At 40.3% G+C, this 21736-nt stretch overlaps 1 protein-coding gene and 1 pseudogene across 1 annotated transcript; both read right to left on the bottom strand.

Moving 5' to 3' along the window:
• Positions 1-1628: 1628 nt before the first annotated feature.
• serpinf1 (serpin peptidase inhibitor, clade F (alpha-2 antiplasmin, pigment epithelium derived factor), member 1) lies at positions 1629-7783 on the bottom strand. Its single transcript, XM_076980101.1, has 8 exons — positions 7627-7783; positions 6220-6305; positions 5941-6127; positions 5550-5705; positions 5167-5370; positions 4517-4656; positions 2689-2899; positions 1629-2341 (listed from the first exon to the last, which is right to left on the bottom strand). Exons 2-8 carry the CDS (start codon positions 6280-6282, stop codon positions 2076-2078), a joined length of 1227 nt encoding a protein of 408 aa, XP_076836216.1. The 5' UTR covers positions 6283-6305; positions 7627-7783; the 3' UTR covers positions 1629-2075.
• Positions 7784-11222: 3439 nt separating this feature from the next.
• LOC143481501 (alpha-2-antiplasmin-like) lies at positions 11223-21665 on the bottom strand (annotated as a pseudogene).
• Positions 21666-21736: the final 71 nt, after the last annotated feature.

Genomic DNA, 21736 nt, shown 5'->3' with positions numbered 1-21736 from the left:
ACACCCCCCTCGTCCTACAAACCTCACAACTCCCCCAATCAGAAGTCAGCCAGCCAGGTGAAAAGACAGCTGGAAAAGGGAAAAGTTGCCAGATCTTCAGGACCGGATGGCATCAGCCCAAGGGTACTGAAGGTTTTTATGAAAGCCTTCAGCAGTTCTTTAATCTGAGCCTTAAACAAGGGAAGGTGCCAGTGCAATGGAAAGGTTTCTGCCTGGTTCCTGTCTACTACCTCCTCCTAGAATGACAATGACCGGTAACGCTCACATCTCACGTCATGAAGGTCCTAGGAAGACTAGTGCCTTCACATCTGATTTCTCAAATGCATTCAACTCCATCCAACCTCTCAGACTGGGAAAGAAGATGGAAAGAATGCCGGTGGACAAGTCCATTATCGTCAATGACCACCTGTCTGACAGACCCCAGTATGTGCAGCTGGGAGCACGTTGATCCGAAGTCGTAGTCAGTAACATTGGAGCACCAGAAGGAACAGTATTCTCACCTTTCCTCTTCACCCTGTACACTACTGACTTCCAGTACAAGTCAGATTTGTGCCATCTTCAGAAGTTTTCTGATGACCCCATCTGTGGTTGGCTGTATCAGGGACGGTCAGGAGGAAGAGTACAGGAATTTGGTGAACAGGGGTGAGTTTCCCAAAACGTTCTTAGCGCTAAGTACTTCTTAACCTCGTACGTAAGAACGAGGTTACGAAGTACTTAGCGCTAAGAACGTTTTGGGAAACTCACCCCAGCTTTGTTGAGTGGTGTGATATGAACCATATGAACAAGAACAAAGAGGTGGTGGTGGACTTTAGGAGGAAGAGAACAAGAATCAGATTACTATAAATGGTCAAATGTTGAGCAGGTGGAAACATACAAATACCTTTGTCATCCTTTATAACAACCTGGACTGGAAGGCCAACACAGAGGATGTGTACAAGAAGGGTTAAGTAGATTTTATTTTCTGAGTAAGCCTCTTTGCAGCTTTTTGCTGGAGAGGTAGTCTCAGACATGGAGACCCACTCAACAATATCATTAGGAAGGCTGGCTCAGTCCTGGGCTTCTCTCTGGACATTTTTGAGGTGATGGTGGAAAGGAGGACACTTAAGAAAATTATGATAATCTTGAACTACTATTCACACCCCCTCTATAATTTACTGGTCAGACAGCAGAGCACATTTAGTAACAGACACATTCTGACTCACAGTAGTAAGGAATGATACAGGAGATTGATCGAACTGCGATCACACCATACAACTCTTCTGCTGTGTCAGAACATTATTGAGTACTAGATCATTTTACTCTGTCCAGCAATGTACACACATATATAATACCACTACTGTGGTCTACTGTACTCACCACTTTACCTGTTATAATTTGTTTAATCTTATTGCAGTTTTTTACCTTTAATATTTTTTGTGTGTTTTATTCTGCGGTGTTGCACAATGTAGTCTTTATGGACCTCAAGCTACTGCAATATGTCGATCTATCGATCTAATCACCTCCCCCATGTTTGTGTGCAGTGAACCCACAGAGACCGAGAGTTAAGCTTCTGCCTTGCCTCAAGGAATTTTTTAGCACCACAAATTACATATAATCATGACCATAAAAGAAGAAATCATTATACAATGACAATTTGATTTTTTTTATTCATCTTAATATACATATTCGGATTGGTAAATATACAAATGGGATTTTCAACAGCTGAAATGATCTTGGCATTTGTGCACTCAAAATTTGACTGGAAATGATCAAAACACTAAAATGGAACAACCAAAATATACTTTTTATGTAGAGGCTGTACTTAAAATGTGATGAAGTCAACAAAACAGAACAAATTTGTTTGGGAAAAGGGCGTTCTGTGTGATGAAAATGTTACTTTATGCTTTGTTCTCTGTATAATTGTTTCGGTACAATTTTGATATAATGACTATTCATTTACATGCGCTAATACATGCATTAGTCATGTTTGGAGCATTGAAAATATGTAACCTTAAACCCAACGTTAAAGAGTGAAGACCTGCAGCTCTGTGACATACCAACATTTACATAGAAATGTGTATGTGTGTGTGCTGCTCTCATACACTCGCCAGGTCACGTGGGTTCAATACCTTGCCAATGAAGAGAAGAGCCCCCGATGGCTCATCTCGAACCAGGAAGAGGAAGGGGCGGTCCACTCGGTAAGAAAGGGCCAATGACTGTCGAGCACCAGGAGGCGTGGCACTGGCATACTGGCTGCCCTCTGGTGCCGTCTCCATGACAGCCTTGTGACGGACTGTGTTTAGCTTGATAGCCTGAGTGCTGATTTTGATGAGGCCTGTGTTTTGCAGCCATTCAGATAGACCTTGGTGTAAAGAAAGCAAGAGGAAGACAGAGAATGTATACATAAAAAAACATTACGACAGTATAATGAAAGAAAGGGAAATGAGAGGAAGATGGAGTTGCATAGTGAACACAGATTATTTAGCACAGCTTTTATTGGCTCAGGAGTAGGGAGTTTCATGACTACAATCCCACAACTCAGTGGGTGGGGGAAATCTTTATAACTCAAACCAGGATAATAACTCTTGAGCTGAGTCCATGTAAAAAAAAAAGAGCACTGGATTGTAAACCAAAGGAACAGGATGTCATGGAAGGACAGCGACAAGAAATCCCCGGCTGAAGACCACTGGAGTGATGTGTGAACCTCACCTAAGCTGGAGAGGAAGCCCAGCAGGTCCGTGCTGTATGCGAGTTTGAGCACAGGCAGGGTGAGCTGCACCTGTGCAGGGTGGAGAGTGTTGGCCAGATCCTGTACAAACTCAGACGTGAGGGCTTCCTCCACCAAAGTCAGGTTCTGAGTCACTTCATCGGGCAGGAAAAAGTACATGCTCACATCGCCTTCCATGGGCACCTGCGCTATCTACAAGGAAACAAGGAGAGCAGACAGGGAGGCAAAGAATCAGGATGCATTCATGTAAAAAGACATGTGTATGTGTATTTGTGGACACACAGGGGGTCCTCGACTTACGACGTTGATCCGTTCCTACATTGCGTTGTAAACCGATTTTCGGTGTAAGTCAGAACATACATGCATACTGTACATAAATAACACAATGTAAACACTTATCCTATCCTATCACCTATCCTAACACAGTAACCATGTAACTGTGTATTTTCCGCTGCACACACCAAACACGAAGTTTGCGTTATGACGTTTACAATGCAAAACCACTTCAAAACAAGGCTTTATACAGTAAATCATGGGTTAAAGCAAGAAATTTTCATTTGACTGAAAATTTTTCCTGGCAAAAGACAATGCCAGCAATTACTGAAAATGTGGTGTAGTTGGCCTCTTTTGCCTAATTCTACACAAAAACACATTTATAAAGTATATTTATCTAAACAGCCTGTGTAAGGAGAGAAAAGAGAATGAACATCTGAGCAATAAATGTACATAAATGTGTATTTAATGGGAGTTATCTGGGGGTCCTCTTCCAGAAAATGATTTAAAGATCAAGTCAAATTTAGTGAATCCTGGTGAGTTTTAAAAGGTATGAATCTCTCGTTTTTATCAGATTCACCATCGCAAAAACATAAGCCGTAAGATTACCTGCTTTAAGTAGGTATGTTACAAAAAAATTAAATGTCCAAAAATGGCAAATTTAAATCACACCACTGGATAGAGCTTTTAAATACAAACAGAACAACACCATCCATGTTAAGCCTGGTTTAAGCCTTTATACTTGACGCAGCACGAGTGGCGTGAGCAGCGCGAGGGTCCGCACGCCGAAAATGACGTAATCGCGGTGGCTCAACCCGTTACAATTTCAAGCATTTTAAAGTACTTTAGCCTAAATTCCAGCACTACTGCAACATTAAAATTGGTCAGGTAAATGTTCATTCCCCTGTTTTTGAGGGGTGTTTCTTTATACTACCACATATCGCTTCGGACAACACTGCAAAAAGAATGTGATGCAGCAAGTAGCCTCCGCCATTCGCGCAGGTGTACAGAGTCGCGCACTACGGTCACGCCAGGCAGGAGGGGGGTAAAAACTTTTCTACTGTCCGCAAATCTGAAGGCGGAATGAACCGCAAGTCAATCAAATGACACCGCCGTCATCCATCCAGCGCTGATGAGCGCCAGTGAGAATAATATTTCGGCCACAAAACAGATAGCACGCGCGTGTGTGGTTTATTATGATTTGACGGATTTTTTCCCCAAAAAAATCAAATGACGGAAATCCGTCGTAGTGACGGAGAACTTTAACCCATGCAGTAAATGGGAGATGTGTCGTAACCACGAAACATCGTAACTCGGGACATGATAAGCATATGAGCCAAGCTATCACCAAAACACAAAATATCCTGCTATGTCCTATAGTGAGTATATAGGCTGGTGCCCCAGTGGGACTGAGCCAAAGTCCACTTGATAGCAGCATTTCCCAAACGTGGTAATATAACTAATGTTCTAAAATTCTAAAAAACATCACCATCATGTTTTTTATGTGTGTCACAAAAGAGCTTCTTATGAATTTACTGTGCAGCTGAGGTCCGAGTCCATGCCCATCTTCACTGGGTAATGGTCCTGCTGCATCATAGCAACACGAGCTGGTGCTGCTCCATCCAACTGGAAGTCCTCCATCTGACCTGTCTTACCGAACCTTGTTATCCATTTTCCTACGAAGTAAATCATGTTCTGATGTCACTCCTTGTCGTTCGTTGTCTTTTGTGAATGCAGAATTTTACAGGGAGACATCAATTAGCTCTCATGCATTCAACATAATATTACCAATGAGCATCATGGTTACAGCATTACTGAGATAATACATTTTTAATTCAGAAAATGTGTTGGATGATTCATGGACCTATAAGACTTGTGTATTTCTCAATTGTTTTAAGCATTTTTTAATTTGCCTGAAACATTAAATAAATGCCCCCCTCCCCCCTCAGAACATCAGGAAAGTTCTACACTGACTGGGAAGCTGTTCCTGGGTTGTTCCTGGACTAGATGGGTTTAGACTCTGGTTCTTTTTAAGATTTCTTCCGCGTGTTCTTAGGGAATTTTTCCTTGCCACATTTGGCTTGTCTACTGGGGACTTGGATCTAGACATTTGTAAAGCTGCTTTGTGAGAATGAGTTGTAAAAATGGTGCATGAATACATTTGACCTGACTTAAAATAGATTTACCTTTGAAGTATGAAGCTCCGACAGGGACCATGAGTGAGTTACGTGTCAAGGGAGTTGCAAGCACACGGTCCACTTTACCACCGGTCTGCTGTTTGAACCATTCATTAACAGACTTGAGGTCTCGGGGCCCACCCAATAGTACCTGAGGCCGTTCGCCATACTGCTTCTCTACGGCGTTGAGATACTCCGGCATAAGACGCAGCCCTCAAAAGAAAAGCAATTATATATAAACATACATAAATAATTGTAGGCATATTTATTATAAAAACATACATGTACACACCCCTTCTCAAGATAATACCCACAATTTATGCTCAACAATATCGCTATTCTCAAAACTGACAGCGACCACATTTCTCCCCCACACTCTTAAGCGTACTCACTCCTGGCCAGAAGGAGACGCTCTACAGATTTAAACCCTTTGGTGGATGATCGGAGAGAGGCCAGCAAGTCTCGCAGAGTATTGTGGATCTCGGTGTCTTGCAGGGAGTGGTAGCGCAGAACTCGGTACAGCTGCTTCTCCGCTTGCTCAGATGCTCCTGAAAACGCATAAACAAAACCAAGTGTTCACATACAGCATGGTATTACTTCCAATGTCACACCTGTGGTCAGATTTGCAACATAGCTCAGCCATTACTCATTATTATGGCTGTGCGGTATTCACTTTTTGCTCAACTTGCAAAAGAAAACGAACAATTTGACTGGCGCTGTATGCAGCTTACTTTTGTTTGGGTTTCCTTGGTCAAACTTACAGTTCCAAAAGGCAAGGCTCACCCATGGAGAGCTGTGTGAAGGCTGCCGAGATGCTCAAGGGGGACAGGAGGACACTGGCTTTTGGGTCACGGGCGGCCAGCTGACGGAAAAGGTTGTAGCCAAAGTCGGAGGTAGAGGCAGCCAGCCTGGTGCGTGGTGTGGTAAAGAGGTCAACCACTTCCTCATCGCCACCTTCTTCTGCTTCTGACTGAGAGAGAAGTGCGACGGTTACGGAGGAGACTGTAGGAATGTGGAAGATGAGTAATGTAGGTCTTAAGGGAGATGGGGTAGAAGTCTTACCAGTTGAGCATGGCAGAGGGAGATAAGACCCCAGAGACCCAGTAGAAAGACGATCCTCTTCATTATGAGAAAGAGAAGGAGATGCTCTACACAGAGAAACACTTTTGAGACAATGCACAGTTAACCTGCATCACTGAGTGCAGTTAACCTTCATACAGTACACATAGCTCGGTCCACATACACAGTACACATAGCTCGTTTTTTATCTTGATCTGTGGTTTGTCTTACTTTCTTTGACAAATCCACATGAATGCAATTCATAGGCAGGTCAGTATACACTGTGTTTGTGTGTGTGTTGATGGGAGGGGTAGAGACAAGCAGTTAGAAAGGGACATTATATACATGGAAAGGGATAAACACTTAATCTTTAAGCACTGTGCCCACTGTCTAAATATTTTAATCATTGTCTATGTATTAGAAATTTGTAGATTAACAAAAAGGTGTAATATTGACAGGACATTCACTTCTGCATGTGATTAAATAAGATAATTGTCAATGATCAATGTTTATGCAATTTTGATATTTAGAAACAAATTTAAGGTGGGGTTGATATTTTCCAAAAGAGCACATAAGCGCATGCGCGCGTGCGTGCGCGCACACACACACACACACACACACACACACACACACACTCACACACACACACACTCACACACACACACACACACACACACACACACACACACACACACACACACACACACCACCTTTTTTCTACAGCACATGTGGTTGTCATTAAAGCTGTTGAAGAGTTTCCTGCTGGGAGCATAAAGAACATCCATCACTGAAGTAGACACCACACCCAGTTCCCTCTCTTCCAGCTCATCCACCCAACAAAGTGCTTTCCCCATTGTATCTCAAAACGGTCCTTAAATAGTGCTAGATTAATCAATAAATACGTATATACAATAAATTCTTTATACACAGAATTTGTTTTATAAATCCCAGTCGACAATAGATCAATATTAGAAACAACATGGCTACAACGATGCCAACTTTGACTTGGTTTGGTCGTGTTTGGATGTAGCTCCATTGTTTCACTTTATTGTTTCACAAGTTTTAAATGACTTATGAAAATATCAAAGCAGTCCATTGTCCTTACAGTATATGCGCAAACGTGCTCTCAGTTCCTCGTGGAAAGCAAAGCAGAAAATAAATAGAAAAATAATGCATTCAAATAATAGTGCATTAAAATAAGTGTATTCACAGTACTGTTCCATCGGTTCCTTCACGTTAATATAAAGAAATAAACGAACGCCCTTTGCTTGCACGTTAGCAATTATGTGCAATTATGCTCAACGTCATTTAGCTTTGATCAAAACGACTTAATGCGCTGCAGAGACAAAGCGAGGTCAGTTTTTTGAAATGGGACTGTTTGCATTCATTTGTGGGGTGCTGTAAACTAACCTGTTTTCAGCTGTCTCGTAAATGCCTTCTCTGTGCACCGCTGCCCACGCCAACTGCCCCGCCAACAGATGAGAACGCTTTCCCCCACAGCTGTTCAATCCCGCCCCTGCTGACGTTAAGACCTTACTACTCGCTTTGAAGGTACAAAATTGCAGTAGCTACTGTTGCTAGCTTGTGTGAAAAATCTGTATTACTGGTAAAGGGTAAAGCCTACCCGTGTACCTCTAAATCAGGAGTGTCAGACATACGGCCCGACAGGGGGTTTAGTCCAGCCCGGATATAATAAACAAGCATTATTAAAAAAGAATAAACTGCATTTTATTTAAAATCTGCAGTTCCTGTATTGTCCGCCAGGGGCGTGATTTAGTCAGTTCTATCGCTTTAGCCGCTTTTTCTGTTGACCCAGGCACTATGGAGTGATTTTTGTTTCAATAGTTCCACAAAAGCTAAAGTAAATCCAAGAGCAGAAAGTATATGTTATGAATGCAAAACAGAAAAAAATATATCAAAAGTATATATTTTTTATATAATTGGTTATTTGAAACTTATTTTCGTTTGCATTTTGACAAGTTTTTGGTTCCATTGTTTTTGTTTTTTTGGATTTTCCCAGTAAGGTCTTTTGCTTCTGGAATCTCTCTTTGCTTCTGGTTCGTTTTTTGCTTCTGACTTTTGGAACACATTTCACGTGTGGGAGGGTCTTAGATGAAGGCGTTCCTCTGCAATCTCCATTGGTCACTGATTCCGGACAGACACAGAGCTCTGAGACCACCTCTGGGACCAAGCCACGCCCACCCCACCAGCCTCCCAGCGTTTTCAAACATGGCGGAACGCGGTGGTTCTGTTTCACAGTAGCATGTAAACTAAGTTTTACCATAAAGGTTTATACAAAGGTTATAATTAATTGGTAAATGGTCTGTAGATATTGCAAATGTACACTGTATAATAACTACATTAAGCATGCTCACCAGCACGAGCTTTTTAAAATTTTAGTGAACTGGATAGAGAGAATGTTGATGTGTGGAAGAAATATGAGTATTTGCAATATCTGGTATGGCGACGGACGGGGGGTGGGGGGCAGCTGGTGTACGAGAGGTGATGCCAAATATAGTAAAATCCATAATAGTAAAAAATACCAAAATTAAAGCCAAATACCAAAATTAAAGCAATACTGAAAAGTGGCCACCCTATATACAACCAGCTTTGTTCACTCACACTGTTTTTCAGTGTTCTGCAGGTACCACACACAAACACACATCACATGCATCTTGTGCTGTCCATATTTTATTAAGAAGTGAACAATATTTATTGAACCATTGAACATAGAGATACTAAACACAATACATGTCAGACATGACATTCAGACACTGTCCGACTCAGAGATAAAAACAAAAAGATTTTAACTTGGAGGGGTGGGAGTAAGAAGAGTAGTCCATTGAAACGCAGAGTGCGGATTAGTTTCCTTCTCACTTTAGACCCGCAGGGACGCTAGCGAATGATCCAGGAGGAGCGAGTAACTAGTCGCTACTATTGTGAATGTAGCAAAACGGTGACAGAAGCTACAGCAGCGAATAAATTAAAAATAATTTAAAGGCTAGCTTTAAACACGCTCTTCCCTGTTGACTTCTCTCACGGTAATGTCGCGCTGAAAAATATTGACCTGTCTTGTCAATATATGGAGCCAGATCCGTAAACGCGAGCCGCTTTCGCCATTCCAGATGGCTCAGTCAAAACCATTATATCTTAATGAACCAATAAATAACATCAGCGGCAAAAATGAGTGTAAAAAATACCAGGGTTCATCATTTAGAACTACAAAAAAATCTTGTTTCTTATTTTACTATCTACCTATTTTTCATAAGAGTTTGTTTTACCACAAAATATGAAAACTTCAAAACGGCTAATTTTGCCGCAAGGTGACAGATTTTCATGCCTGCATCCAGTTCACTAAAATTTTAAAAAGCTCGCGCTGGTGAAGTGTGCTAAATATTAACTGCTATGCTTAATGTAGTTATTATACAGTGTACATTTGCAATATCTACAGACCATTTACCAATTAATTATAACCTTTGTATAAACCTTTATGGTAAAACTTAGTTTACATGCTACTGTGAAACAGAACCACCGCGTTCCGCCATGCTTGAAAACGCTGGGAGGCTGGTGGGGTGGGCGTGGCTTGGTCCCAGAGGCGGTCTCAGAGCTCTGTGTCAGTCCGGAATCAGTGACCAATGGAGATTGCAGAGGAACGCCTTCATCTAAGACCCTCCCACACGTGAAATGTGTTCCAAAAGTCAGAAGCAAAAAACGAACCAGAAGCAAAGAGAGATTCCAGAAGCAAAAGACCTTACTGGGAAAATCCAAAAAAACAAAAACAATGGAACCAAAAACTTGTCAAAATGCAAACGAAAATAAGTTTCAAATAACCAATTATATAAAAAATATATACTTTTGATATATTTTTTTCTGTTTTGCATTCATAACATATACTTTCAGCTCTTGGATTTACTTTTGCTTTTGTGGAACTATTGAAACAAAAATCACACCATAAGGCACCCTCTTAAGTGAAATGTCTTTGTCAAAAAAGAGAAAAGTGGACACAGAGTGTCGGATTTAAAAAAAAAATGGAAAGTTCATGTGTTCAGAATTTGCTTCCCAGATGTGGAAAATGTCACTGTGATCAGTTTTTATGCATAATGCACCTAAATGTTTAACTGAGTAAAAGTGTTGCTTTTGCACATACTTTTCTTAAAGAGTAAAAAGTAAAAGTAAGAATTGTTCATAATTTATTTAGTAAAGGACAATTCAAAGATTTTTATAATCTTTGCACTAATACAAAGAAAAAAGTGGACTTATTGTTAGTTCCATGTAATTTTGGAATGAGTTTAGCTACTGGTCTGGGCCCCTAGAGATCTGATTAAGTTGTATGCAGCCCCCACACCATGAGTTTGACACCCCTGCCCTAAATTGATTCCCAGCACCCCTGCTGTCCCCGAGGCAGCATTGTGAGCACACACACACACACACACACACACACACACACACACACACACACGCTAGCATGACTGTGTTGTAGCAGATTCAGTAAGTATCTTTATCATTCACCACCAGCATATTACAAACTTAGACAGCAGTCCTCTTCTTGCTGCACTGAACCACAGATCACTCTTTATGTTGTTATTGGTAGGTAGGAGTGCGGCGATCTGATTTTTATCTAGCAAGCTAATGTTGAGCTTTAGCTCTGATACTAGGATCGCCGCGTTTGTGAAGTAAAGCTAATTACAAATAGCAAATAGATTTAGCTTCGCAGTGAGCGCCGACATGGTGGACATGCAGGGCATAACGTTCCATGCATTCATATAAACGTCATTTTAATTGCTACAATTTATTGAACCTTCTCACCATTTTTCATGAGGGAGTAAAGATTATCATCTCGACCAAATGACAACATGCAGTTCTGGTAGAGAAACAAAAGAAACAATGTGCTGAGCCAATCTGAAAAGTGTGATGAGTCATATCTGAGATTAATGTCCATACATTGTCCCGTTCTATAAAACTGCACTTTGGAGTTCTAGGAAAAGTCATAGGACAGCTTGAATATTATTATCAAGTGCAGATTAATCTTATGGCTGATCTCATTATGTATTATGCACATCAGCTGTCACTGATCCACATTTTAATGGCCCTATGTAAAACATGGATGCAGTATGCAGTAGGGACAGATCCACATATCTGCTGAGTCATGCTCCCCACTAGTGTTTGAGGAGACGCTCCATCTCCTCACTCATGCCAGACATATGGAGCATGTTATCCCAGTATGGGTCGTTCTGTGGTGAATTGCTCGGCACGTTGGTTACCGTCCAACTCGCAATTTCTGGGTCATCGCTTAGCTCGGATTTGGGTTGGTGACCATGATAAGGAAGAGGAGCGTCCAAGATGCATCGTTCGCTACGGCATGTTGACGACGAATATGGGAACTGCGCGCATGAGTGAGACTGAGGCAGCAGCTGAAGCCTCCATTTCTTTCTCACTCAGCTCAGTACTGGAGGTGTGCTGCACACTGGAGACCAACAGTGGGCCAGCCGCGATTCCAGACAGGCCAGATCCGCTGAACAGATCACCCAGGCCTGTTTTGGTATGAGACCAAAATCAACATACAGGAGAAAACGTCTGCAGTTCGCTTCTTAGCTTGCCTCAAACTGCAGTGCAAACTTTATTTTGCTGTGGGAAAAAGGAGCAAAGCTTTCTTAAACCTATTTTACAAGAGGATACAAACTGGATTGGTCAGTCAAACAAATATTGAGTAAGCTTGTTTCTTACCCATGCTTGTGAGCGCTTCTTTCAAATCCTGTTTATATTCTCTTGGGCAGTTTGACAAGCATGGAGGTTTCACTTGGAAGATGTTCAGAAATATCTAAGATGTTTAGATTGGCAGCTGCTGTTAACAGAGTCTGTGATGGCATTGGCATGACTACCAGAAAACTTGTGTTCCCCTGAAAAGGGAAATGTGCAACCTAGACGGGTCAAGGAATTCAGATCAGTTGAAATCAAGTGAGTCATTATAATTTGTTTGGTTTCACCTGGGGAAGACAAGATTCATTACATAGTCAGAATGTGGTACTTTGCAGTGCAGACCTCTACATCAGAGAGGAGTGGTAATGCATAAGTATGAGATCTACTTAGGACACTAAGTGTACAGTGTAATACAGTGTGTGTAGTTTTTTAGAAGAGAGGCAAAATAGAAATACGCTGTGCTGGGGATACAAGAAAAGAAACAAAAGTACAGGAGGAAATATAATTTGCCAGCAATGTGCCTTATAAAAGATCTAATCCAGAGTAAAAAAAGTCACTGAGTTTAAATAAAGCTAAACTACCTGTGTGCTGAACTCCCCATCCACAAACATGCTGAGTGGATATTTGGATCCCATCATCATGTGAACTTTTACAGAGGACTGTTGTTTGACATGGAAAAGATGCTTGGCAGTAAAGCATGGCTCAAAGCGGGGCTTCTACTCCCCTGAAGGCCTAAGGGTTCAATCATACAAAGCCTGTACACAAGCCCGTGCAGCATTGCAAAGACAATTTTGTTTTAACCTGTTCTTTCACATGTCAACATTTACTAGGCATAGAATATAGAATATGCTTTTCTTTCATAACCATATTGTGATGCTGGGACAGAAGCAGCAGGAGGCTGAGGCTGAGGGTGACTTGTTTTATTATCCATGAATCTTAACTTAAATACTCAGGCCACAAGGCAGGATAAACACATAAACAAAAATGTAAATGAAGAGAATGAATAAAGAATGACAAATGGAGTTCGAATAGTTTGACTACAGAGCAGGTCTCTCCCACGGTGCAAGGTGAGGGTGCAGGCTGAATGCGCAGCACTGGACAGCACGACCTGTGGGAAAAAATACACCTCAAACCTTGATTATGTGACAGGTGTCAGTACTCCGGTGATTGGGATGGTAGGAGTGTCCGGAACTGAGAGGGTGTGCTCCGTGTGGTTGTGGGCGTGCGTGTTATAGAGGGGGTGTGTGTGCGCGCCCTCTGGTGGTGTCCATGACCTACCATGACACATATAGAAAATAAAAATGGGATATTTATATTAAAGTAAGGCAACCACCAGATGTATGAGGCAAACTGAATGGTACTCATTGCCTTGATTTGCAGTGTCAATACAATGCCATGACAGTTCCACAGTACAGTTGCATCTTAGTAAAATATTGTTTTTTATGTTATCTTTCACATGTGTTTTCTGTGAAAAGTGAACTTGCCTTTAAAATGAATGACATGTATCAGCATAAAAACAACACTGGATGGCAGGTTGGACAAAAAATTGCTCTTGTGACCATTGGTGTCTTTCTCTGTCCACTTTTTCACATCCTCTAAAGAGGTGAGAGGAGCTGGAGCTGATCTGAACAGCTGGATGGATCTCCACAAAATCTTCAGATGTTCAAATACAAGAGCAATGGCTGCACAATCAATGGGAAATAATTTGCGGCTTGGATTCACTGAGTAATGTGTGAATGTGAATCTGTAATGTGAATATTTAGTATTTAATTTTGTTGTGGTTTGCATTTTGAATGGACATAATTATATTCAGTTTGGTTTAATTCAATTCTTCATTTGGAGACTCGCATTTCTTTCCATTTTGCATGTTCTTCACCCGTAACAGAATGACGGACAGGTTTCCAGAAGCAGCTGGTCTCATTTTCCTTTTTGATCCCCAGCAAGCTCTTCGCCCCTCTACCACTGTTGACTCATGTTAGGGTGCCATCCAGAACTCAGAAGTTTGCACTGTATTGGAATACAGTTGTTCTTTTGAGTTTATACTTTTTTACTGGCTAAGATAAGGGGCATGTCCAGGCAGTCTTCAAGCTAAACAGACATGCAATTCTGCAATCACACAGGATTTTAAAATCTTTTGTTTTTTTCTTTTTTTTTTTGCAAATTTCATCAAACAACGTTATCAACTTTACCAAATAGCTAGATTGCATCTGTTTTGGCTTCAACTTTGCTCTTTTCTTGAAAGATTTGTTTAGGTCATGACCCAAAGCTTAATACATAGTGGTCTTGAATATACAGTGTATTAACTTCCAGAGCAATAGAACTCCACAGTGTTTTGGCTCTACATGCTATAAGCAGTGAGGGAGAGAGCTTCATATTGTTCATGTTGACCTAGAACATTATAGTCACCAGATATGACCAGCTGAGGATTTATATCCACGTTCAGTGCTTGTTTCATCATCCTGTCAAGAGGTTTAATTGGAGCACTTCCTTTATGTCTGTTGTCTGCCTTCTATTGTTAGGTATGCAGATACTTAAGACAGTCAGGTGGCGTAAAATGTACAGACATGCTTTCACATTAATAGCTTAAAAAACAAATCTTTTTAAAAATTTATTTATCTTAAAGGTACCAAGTGGCACTTTACGTAAGCATCAGTGGCGTGCACACATAGTGCTAAAGCACCACCAACTCTGCCCTTTATCAACGAAAGTGCCCTTTTGAAACTTCGGGTTTTTTTTTTATCATTTTACTGAGGCCGGTTTGAAATTATCTTTTGAAAACCTGAGCGATTAAAAACAATGCCCTAAAATGAGCCACCACCTCGCACACACCCGAGCTCTCTCTTCCTTTAACACCAGATGCGCTGCAGCAGCAGTTCAGTTCAGCGAGTGAAAGGAAGCGTCTTCAGCACAGAGTTGCCAGGTTCACGGTTTTCACGCCAAATTGGGCCTGTTTGAAAATCCTGCCGCGGGTAAAAATTCTGGGGTCACGGGGTGCTGTTTTTTGGGCTACTTTTGAGTTGGGCTACTGCGGAAGTTACAAGTCAACACTAAGAATTGAGCACGATATAATACTTAATTTGTCTCCATTTTACACACTCGCCACCTAAATCCAACTCCTCCCACCGTCCATAGTTTCTTTTGGTCCGTCCTGGGGGCGGAGCTGCATCTAATCCAACTCCTCCTACATATCGCTTACGTTTTTCTGACCAGGAAATAGAAATCCAATAAATTCACCCTTTTACCGTTTAAAGATCAAAATGTTCTTTGAATGTTATTTAAATAACACAATACACGTTTTTTTAAGTTTACAAGAAAACATAAAAGTGGACAGGAATAATGATCTGTGATTGCCAACATAATAAAGTACAGTACATTTGTTAAATATGTACTATTTCATTTTTTTTACCTTTAATAAAAAATACTCTTTTTGTTAGGACGGTACACTTCAGGTGTGCAGGTGTGTGGTATTTATTGCAACAAGTAGTGCACTGCACAACTGAAAATCTGTCCTTTTTTCAAAACCGTGATATGCATCTATAGATGGATGGAAAAATATAAATAGCATTATATTAATTGTTGTGAAGTTTTTCAGTGAACTGGTTAATGAGGATCATGGCCGTTACATGCACACACTACTGAATAACAATCCCTCTCAATGTGTCCATGCGGTACCGAACAGCACAACCATTACAAATTTTAAGTAACTACAGCAAACACGAATTACTTTAAAAGTTTATGTCCAATATGAAGAACACAACATACATAAGTATTTAATACATCTGTATTCTGTTTAGCTAACATCAGTTTATACCGTTACTTACTTAGACACCTAGATTAGATCCCACCCAGCACCAGACGTCCTATGGACGTTGTTTTTTGGGCTAAATCTGGTCGGCCCGTCATGGCCTGCATTTAGCCCAAAAACAGACGTTGAAAATTGGGCTGTGTCTCGTCCGTCTGATTTGGTTCAAATTTAACCCAAGATATGACGTCTGTTTCAGACCAAACGTAGCCCTAACACAGCCGTTAAAAAGAAGACTGGTGAAAACGTGTAGAAACCTAAATTAGTCTTTCTGAAAACTTTTGAACTAATCATTGCTGTTCGAAAAATTCAAACATTGTAGGAGTTTTGAGGAAATCCTCGTTCGTGACAGAATTTCAGGAGAGAGCACGCCAGAGTGGCTTGTTTTGACTGACCGGTCACTCAAAAGTCAATGTTTGGGCGAGGAGCAGAAGAGGGGTGGGGTCTTCTGGAATAACAGCTGACCGATTCCAACGCGTTATTTCGACGGAGCGCCCGAACACAACTGAACAGTGTGAGTAATTATATAATTTATTTTTATATAATAAATAAGAAATATGTATTTGACTGAAGTTTTTGCTAGTGATTTTAATATATGTGACGTGAGTTATTAAAATGGTTCACTAAGAAAGTGAGTGTGACGGTTTTAGTAGAGTCCGTTGCAGCATTTGTTAACCACTTGGTGGAGTCTGAGGTAAATTAGCATTAGCTAACCTAGCTAGCTAAGTTACAAAAAGTAATCATAGCTGACAAAAACTGAATATTTGGGGCTTATATTTCTGAAAATTGACCTGAATTTACATGTTTAATATTCCAACATTTTTATTTAGTCCGCCTTTGAAGATCTGAAATTTAGTGTTCAACTATGTAAGTGTTACAGCACAACTGATCCGTATCTCTTTATGTTTCAGCTGCTGTCAAGAAATGGGATGGCAAGGCCACAGATTTTGAAATCCGCAGAGCTGTGGGAGACCACCTAAAACATGCTCCTGGCAGGGCGGGAGGTGGGGGCTACCAGACCACAACACCCTGATTTTATCCCAATTTATTTCTCTTAAGTGTGTTTGGTTGTGCTTTCATGTTAGTTTGTTTCAGTGTTAGTGTTATCGCGTGTTATCTCCTGTTGTGTTTTCGCCAATAAATATTATTTAAACTTGCAGTTGTCACGGCCCCTCCCTGTTCCCAAGCATTACAGCCTTGATTCTATGCCCTTGTTGTATTTCTTAGTATTGAATAATTTGTCTTGAAAATGTACGTAGAATATACGTTCTCATGTCAACGTCTTTTCAACCACTTGAAAAAGACGTCTTTTCACCTTTCACTTTCTACCAAAAATGTACGTAGAATATACGTTCTCACATGAACGTCTTTTCAACCACTTGAAAAAGACGTCTTTTCACCTTTCACTTTCAATTAAAAATGAATGTAGTTTCAACGTATAGCATTGACCTTTTTTCAACGTCTTTTCAACAACATGTTGCTGGGTGGGATAAACTTAACAGTGGTTGTTCGTGCAAACAGAAACAGTCAGATTTAGTATAATCACCAAAGGAAACTAGTTACTAGCATTAGCAAGATGAAAATTGGTTTATTATTAACCTACTTTCACATTCGTGATTGTTCACAAATGAACGGCATGTGAGTAAATAAGAATAGCAATTTAGGACGACAACGGTGATTTGGAATGGCTGATCTGATACAACTCTGCATAGTGCAATTACTTTAGACCAATGCAAACACGACGGTGGGAGGAGTTGGATCTAAGATCCAGCTCCACCCCCTGGACTTTTGCTTCTGCAGCGACGGGTATCTCCTAGTTTAGGCTTCTGAAGGGCGGGTTTTACACATATTTTGTGCGGGACCTGGCAACCCTGCTTCAGCACAGCACAGCACACACGGTCACAGATAGACTTCTTCTCCCGTGCCCCACCAGCCAGGTCACATACACGTCAAGTCAAATTGTACCGTTTGCCCTCTAAGCCCAACCTGAAATCATTTTCTTGTGCAGTAAAAAGTCTCATACAGCACCAAACTACTAAGCATTTTTAGCCGACTGGTCACCTGATAAACTAGTCACTCTAGCCCAAATCAATGATAGATAACGTGAGGACGACCACATACAAATAATTAAGGTAGAGTTTGCAAATCTGTGTTAAGCTGTTGTATAGGTTTTGTTAGGCAACATAAATTAACACATTCATTTGTGAAAGAAGAAACGGGAAGTTCCCCATGAAAAATGCCCATTTGCATTCATGTAATGAAAACACTCAGTAGCCCAGGGGTGCTCATTACGTCGAACGGTCGATCGCGAAGGAATGTGCGTAGATCTCGTCACATTAAAAAGTAGTAGATGAATCGCACATCTGCACCGACGATTGTATTTGGATTGACATTCACTGTAGCCAATCTGCAATCCGCTCAACAAATTCGTTCGCCACCTCACAACCCCCCCCCCCCCCCCCCCCCCCCCCCCCGGTAGATCTTTCTGACTTGGTCATCTTATAAGTAGCTCGCAAGCTGAAAACTTGTGGGCACCCCTGCAGTAGCCTATAACTCCTTCTCCTACTTTTTGGTCTTTTTACTGTCTTAATTGTAGGCCTATATTGATTTAAATTGCAAAATATATGCAACAAGGCCTGCAGACAGTGGAGGGTAAACAGAAGTTAACTGAAGGACATTACTGTATATTAGAGGTGTATTCAACTAAGGATTTTCCTAGTCGAATCTGATTCGTCAGATTTTCCCTTTAGTCGACTAATAGTCGAATCGGGTTTTTTAAATCTAGAGCACCTTAAACGGGATCCCATTCTCATTCAAGACTTTTTTCCACTTCAAAGTAAATACCTAAAACACTCAGATAAATGAATAAACATGGTAGGTTGGCTTTATTCAGCTTTTATTTATTTACTTATTTATTTTTTAATAAAACGTTAGAGAACATTAACCGTCAGTGCGCATATCGAATTGTCAGACAGGCACTGTGCATAATGTCAAAAATATTTTAAATAAAACATGCCTGCCTGAAAATATAAAAGAATTGCAACACAACAGCAAAAAATAAATAAAAGTAAAGCAGGTAATGGGGTTTAAAAAGCAAACAACAACAAAAAAATGTATAGACCTACTTGCCGAGATGCGACGAGACAACACGACCAACACGACAAACGGCTGAACTGTTTTTTTTTCGCCTTACGCATTTTAAATGGTATGCCATGTTGGTTGTTGTCGTGCGAATGAAAGACGTTGATGACGTAACTTGCACTTTACTTTGTTCGATTCATCTTTATCTTTCTCAAAATACTTTTGAAGTTTTTTAGTAGCCATTATAATCTCGGCAGATGCTGATCCTGTAGCGTGTTCAGCTCCGCTCATTTGGATTGTGCAACTGCAGGGTGTGATTTATTAATGTGTAGTAAGGAAGATGCCTATTGTTAATGCGCAAACATCATTTTTAAATATTTATTAACAGAAATTAGATTAGGATGATTTTATTTGACAAAAGGCTATATATAACGAAAACAAAGACATTTCATGTAACAACTAATGCTTAGCTGCATCCTTGGGCACCCCCATGCAGTTGGTACATTCGACTATGGGGGTATAGTCGACTATAGTCGAATCAGCGACTATTGCAGGTCACCCCTACTGTATATAGTTAATATTGGATATGAATTATATCAGTTGGCTGTGAGACTTTTTTCTATTGAAAACTCACGTTTAGAGAATGCGACAAATAAAAGTCAAATTTTATTCAGCATGTGCTTGTAGTTTTTTTTTATTTGCGCTAAAAAGTGCCCCCCCCCCCCCCCCCCCCCCCCCCCAAAAAAAAAGCACTTGCCCCCCAAAATGTCTGTGCATGCCACTGGTAAGCATGCATGTTCCCTGTTTTTTGCAAAAACCATAGATGATGCATTCTGTAATCTGTAGCCTACAGTTGTAGCCTGCCTTAATTTCTTTTAAGAATTTGGATGTATAGTGCATTGATATAAGCCAGATGTGAAATATACTCTCTTTTCCAAAAAAAATCCCAGTGCATATTCTTCAAAGAACAAATATAAAGTATGAAATCAGTTCTTTTGATTATTTGTGTCACAAACCACATAATTGATCATCTTCCTACACTGTGATTAAACGTGCATAAACTTTAGCCTATCATACAATGAACTGATAAGCCCAAAGAGAGCAATCTGTTAGGCATATGCAGCTAATTTATAGTAAAGTTGTCCAGCAGGCATATAAATGCAGGTATGCTGCCATCTACTGTTATCTTTTAAAAGTGTATTTTCAGTTTAGTCGCGTATCTGATTCAGTTTCTTGGGGATAAAACTGCACTTAAAAAATTTATTTTTTTATGTTGACCTCTTGCTAAATTTCTGAAGTGTACTAATGCCCTGGGTGATGGAGTACAATTTACTTACTTTATTTCTGAAAAATAAAAATGTTGCACTAGTTGTAAAGAGCTCCATATTTTGTCACTGTTTACCAGTGTTGCGAATAACGCCGTTAAAAATAACGGCGTTAGGTAACGGCGTCATTTTGTCATTAACGGGATAATATAATTAATTACTTTTCCTGTCGTTACAACGCCGTTGACGTTACTGGTCATAAAAAACATTACACTAGTGATGTAGACAGATATCAAAGTAACTAGTTTAACATTTCTTCCCATCCATTATGTCTCAACTTAGAATTTTGGTCATTTGTGTATCTCTAAATTACCTTAATGCTATACACCCTCACATACAATAATAACTAAATCGTTTAAGCTTTTAAAAGTTTGTTGGTTCTCTGTAAGGCTGACCAACAATCAGAATTATTTGGGGGACCGAAACAGGAGATTCAAACTTACCAAACCCACGTTTGCATAAACGTGATAAATATAGAGCAGTTGATTGCTGTTAACCATTGCATTAACTACTGCTGGTTAATATTTTAACCCACATTGACTCATGTCTCAATACTTTCTTTTAAATAAGAAAACGTCCTGTAAATAAATGTGTGTATACATATATAACCCAAAACCACCAGCCACTTGATTGTGTACTATACTATACAATCTAAACAATATATATAAGATTGTATATATATTGTTTAGATTGTATAGTATAGTGCACAATCAAGTGGCTGGTGGTGTCTGGGCCTAACATATATATATATATATATATAGAGAGAGAGAGAGAGAGAGAGAGAGAGAGAGAGAGAGAGAGAGAGAGAGAGAGAGAGAGAGAGGGAGAAGAATATATATTTAAAAGGCACGGCACCAGTAATGATTAGGTAGTTTCAAAGCTGTACTATTTATCTTGTGTGCTCTGTTCTCCACTCACGCAGGACCTTGGAAGTTCCCACCCCCATTACGTTCCAGGGGCCTCTGCCTGCAGTTTTTTAAATTTGTTTTTTTGCGCATGAACACAGTGGTTAACCTTTAGCCCCCACCTTTCACTGCCTTGGTGACCTGTAATTAAAATTAAACCACTGTGCTTTGGCCACCACCATGTGCCATGGTCAGCATGTGTCAAAGTTAGCTCAGCCACCAGCTGTCAGTCATGTCGTCGTTTATGTATTACCAAGATTGTTGTTTTATTTCATTAGTCATGTCCTTGTTTGTGTTTCCACCTCATTTCAACCACCTGTTTCCAGTTTACCCTTGACAATGAATGTATTTAAGTCTTGTGTCCTGGAGCCTCTCCTGGTTGTTGGTCAGTGTCTTTGAAAGCTCAATATGGTTTTAGGCTTCGTAAGACTCATTCTTGTGTCTGGGCCTAACATACTCCTTCCTGATCCTATGTTTTGTTTCGATGTTACTTCTTGTTTCCATCTTCTATCTATGTATGTTCTGTCATAATCTATGTTTCATTGTATGTTTGCATTCTAGTGTCTAAGGTTTTTTATGTGTGTGAATAGTCTGTTGTTGCATGTTACCTGTGTCTGCGTAGAATCGCTCGGTGCTCATGTTATCGTGTCTTGTACTTCAGTTAAGTTTGATTTTTGTATTTCAGATACGTAGCCCTTGTCTTTCAAGCC

The sequence above is a fragment of the Brachyhypopomus gauderio genome, chromosome 18 (genome assembly GCF_052324685.1).
Source record: "Brachyhypopomus gauderio isolate BG-103 chromosome 18, BGAUD_0.2, whole genome shotgun sequence".
Lineage (NCBI taxonomy): Eukaryota > Metazoa > Chordata > Actinopteri > Gymnotiformes > Hypopomidae > Brachyhypopomus > Brachyhypopomus gauderio.
This window is presented reverse-complemented; position numbering and strand designations above follow the sequence as displayed.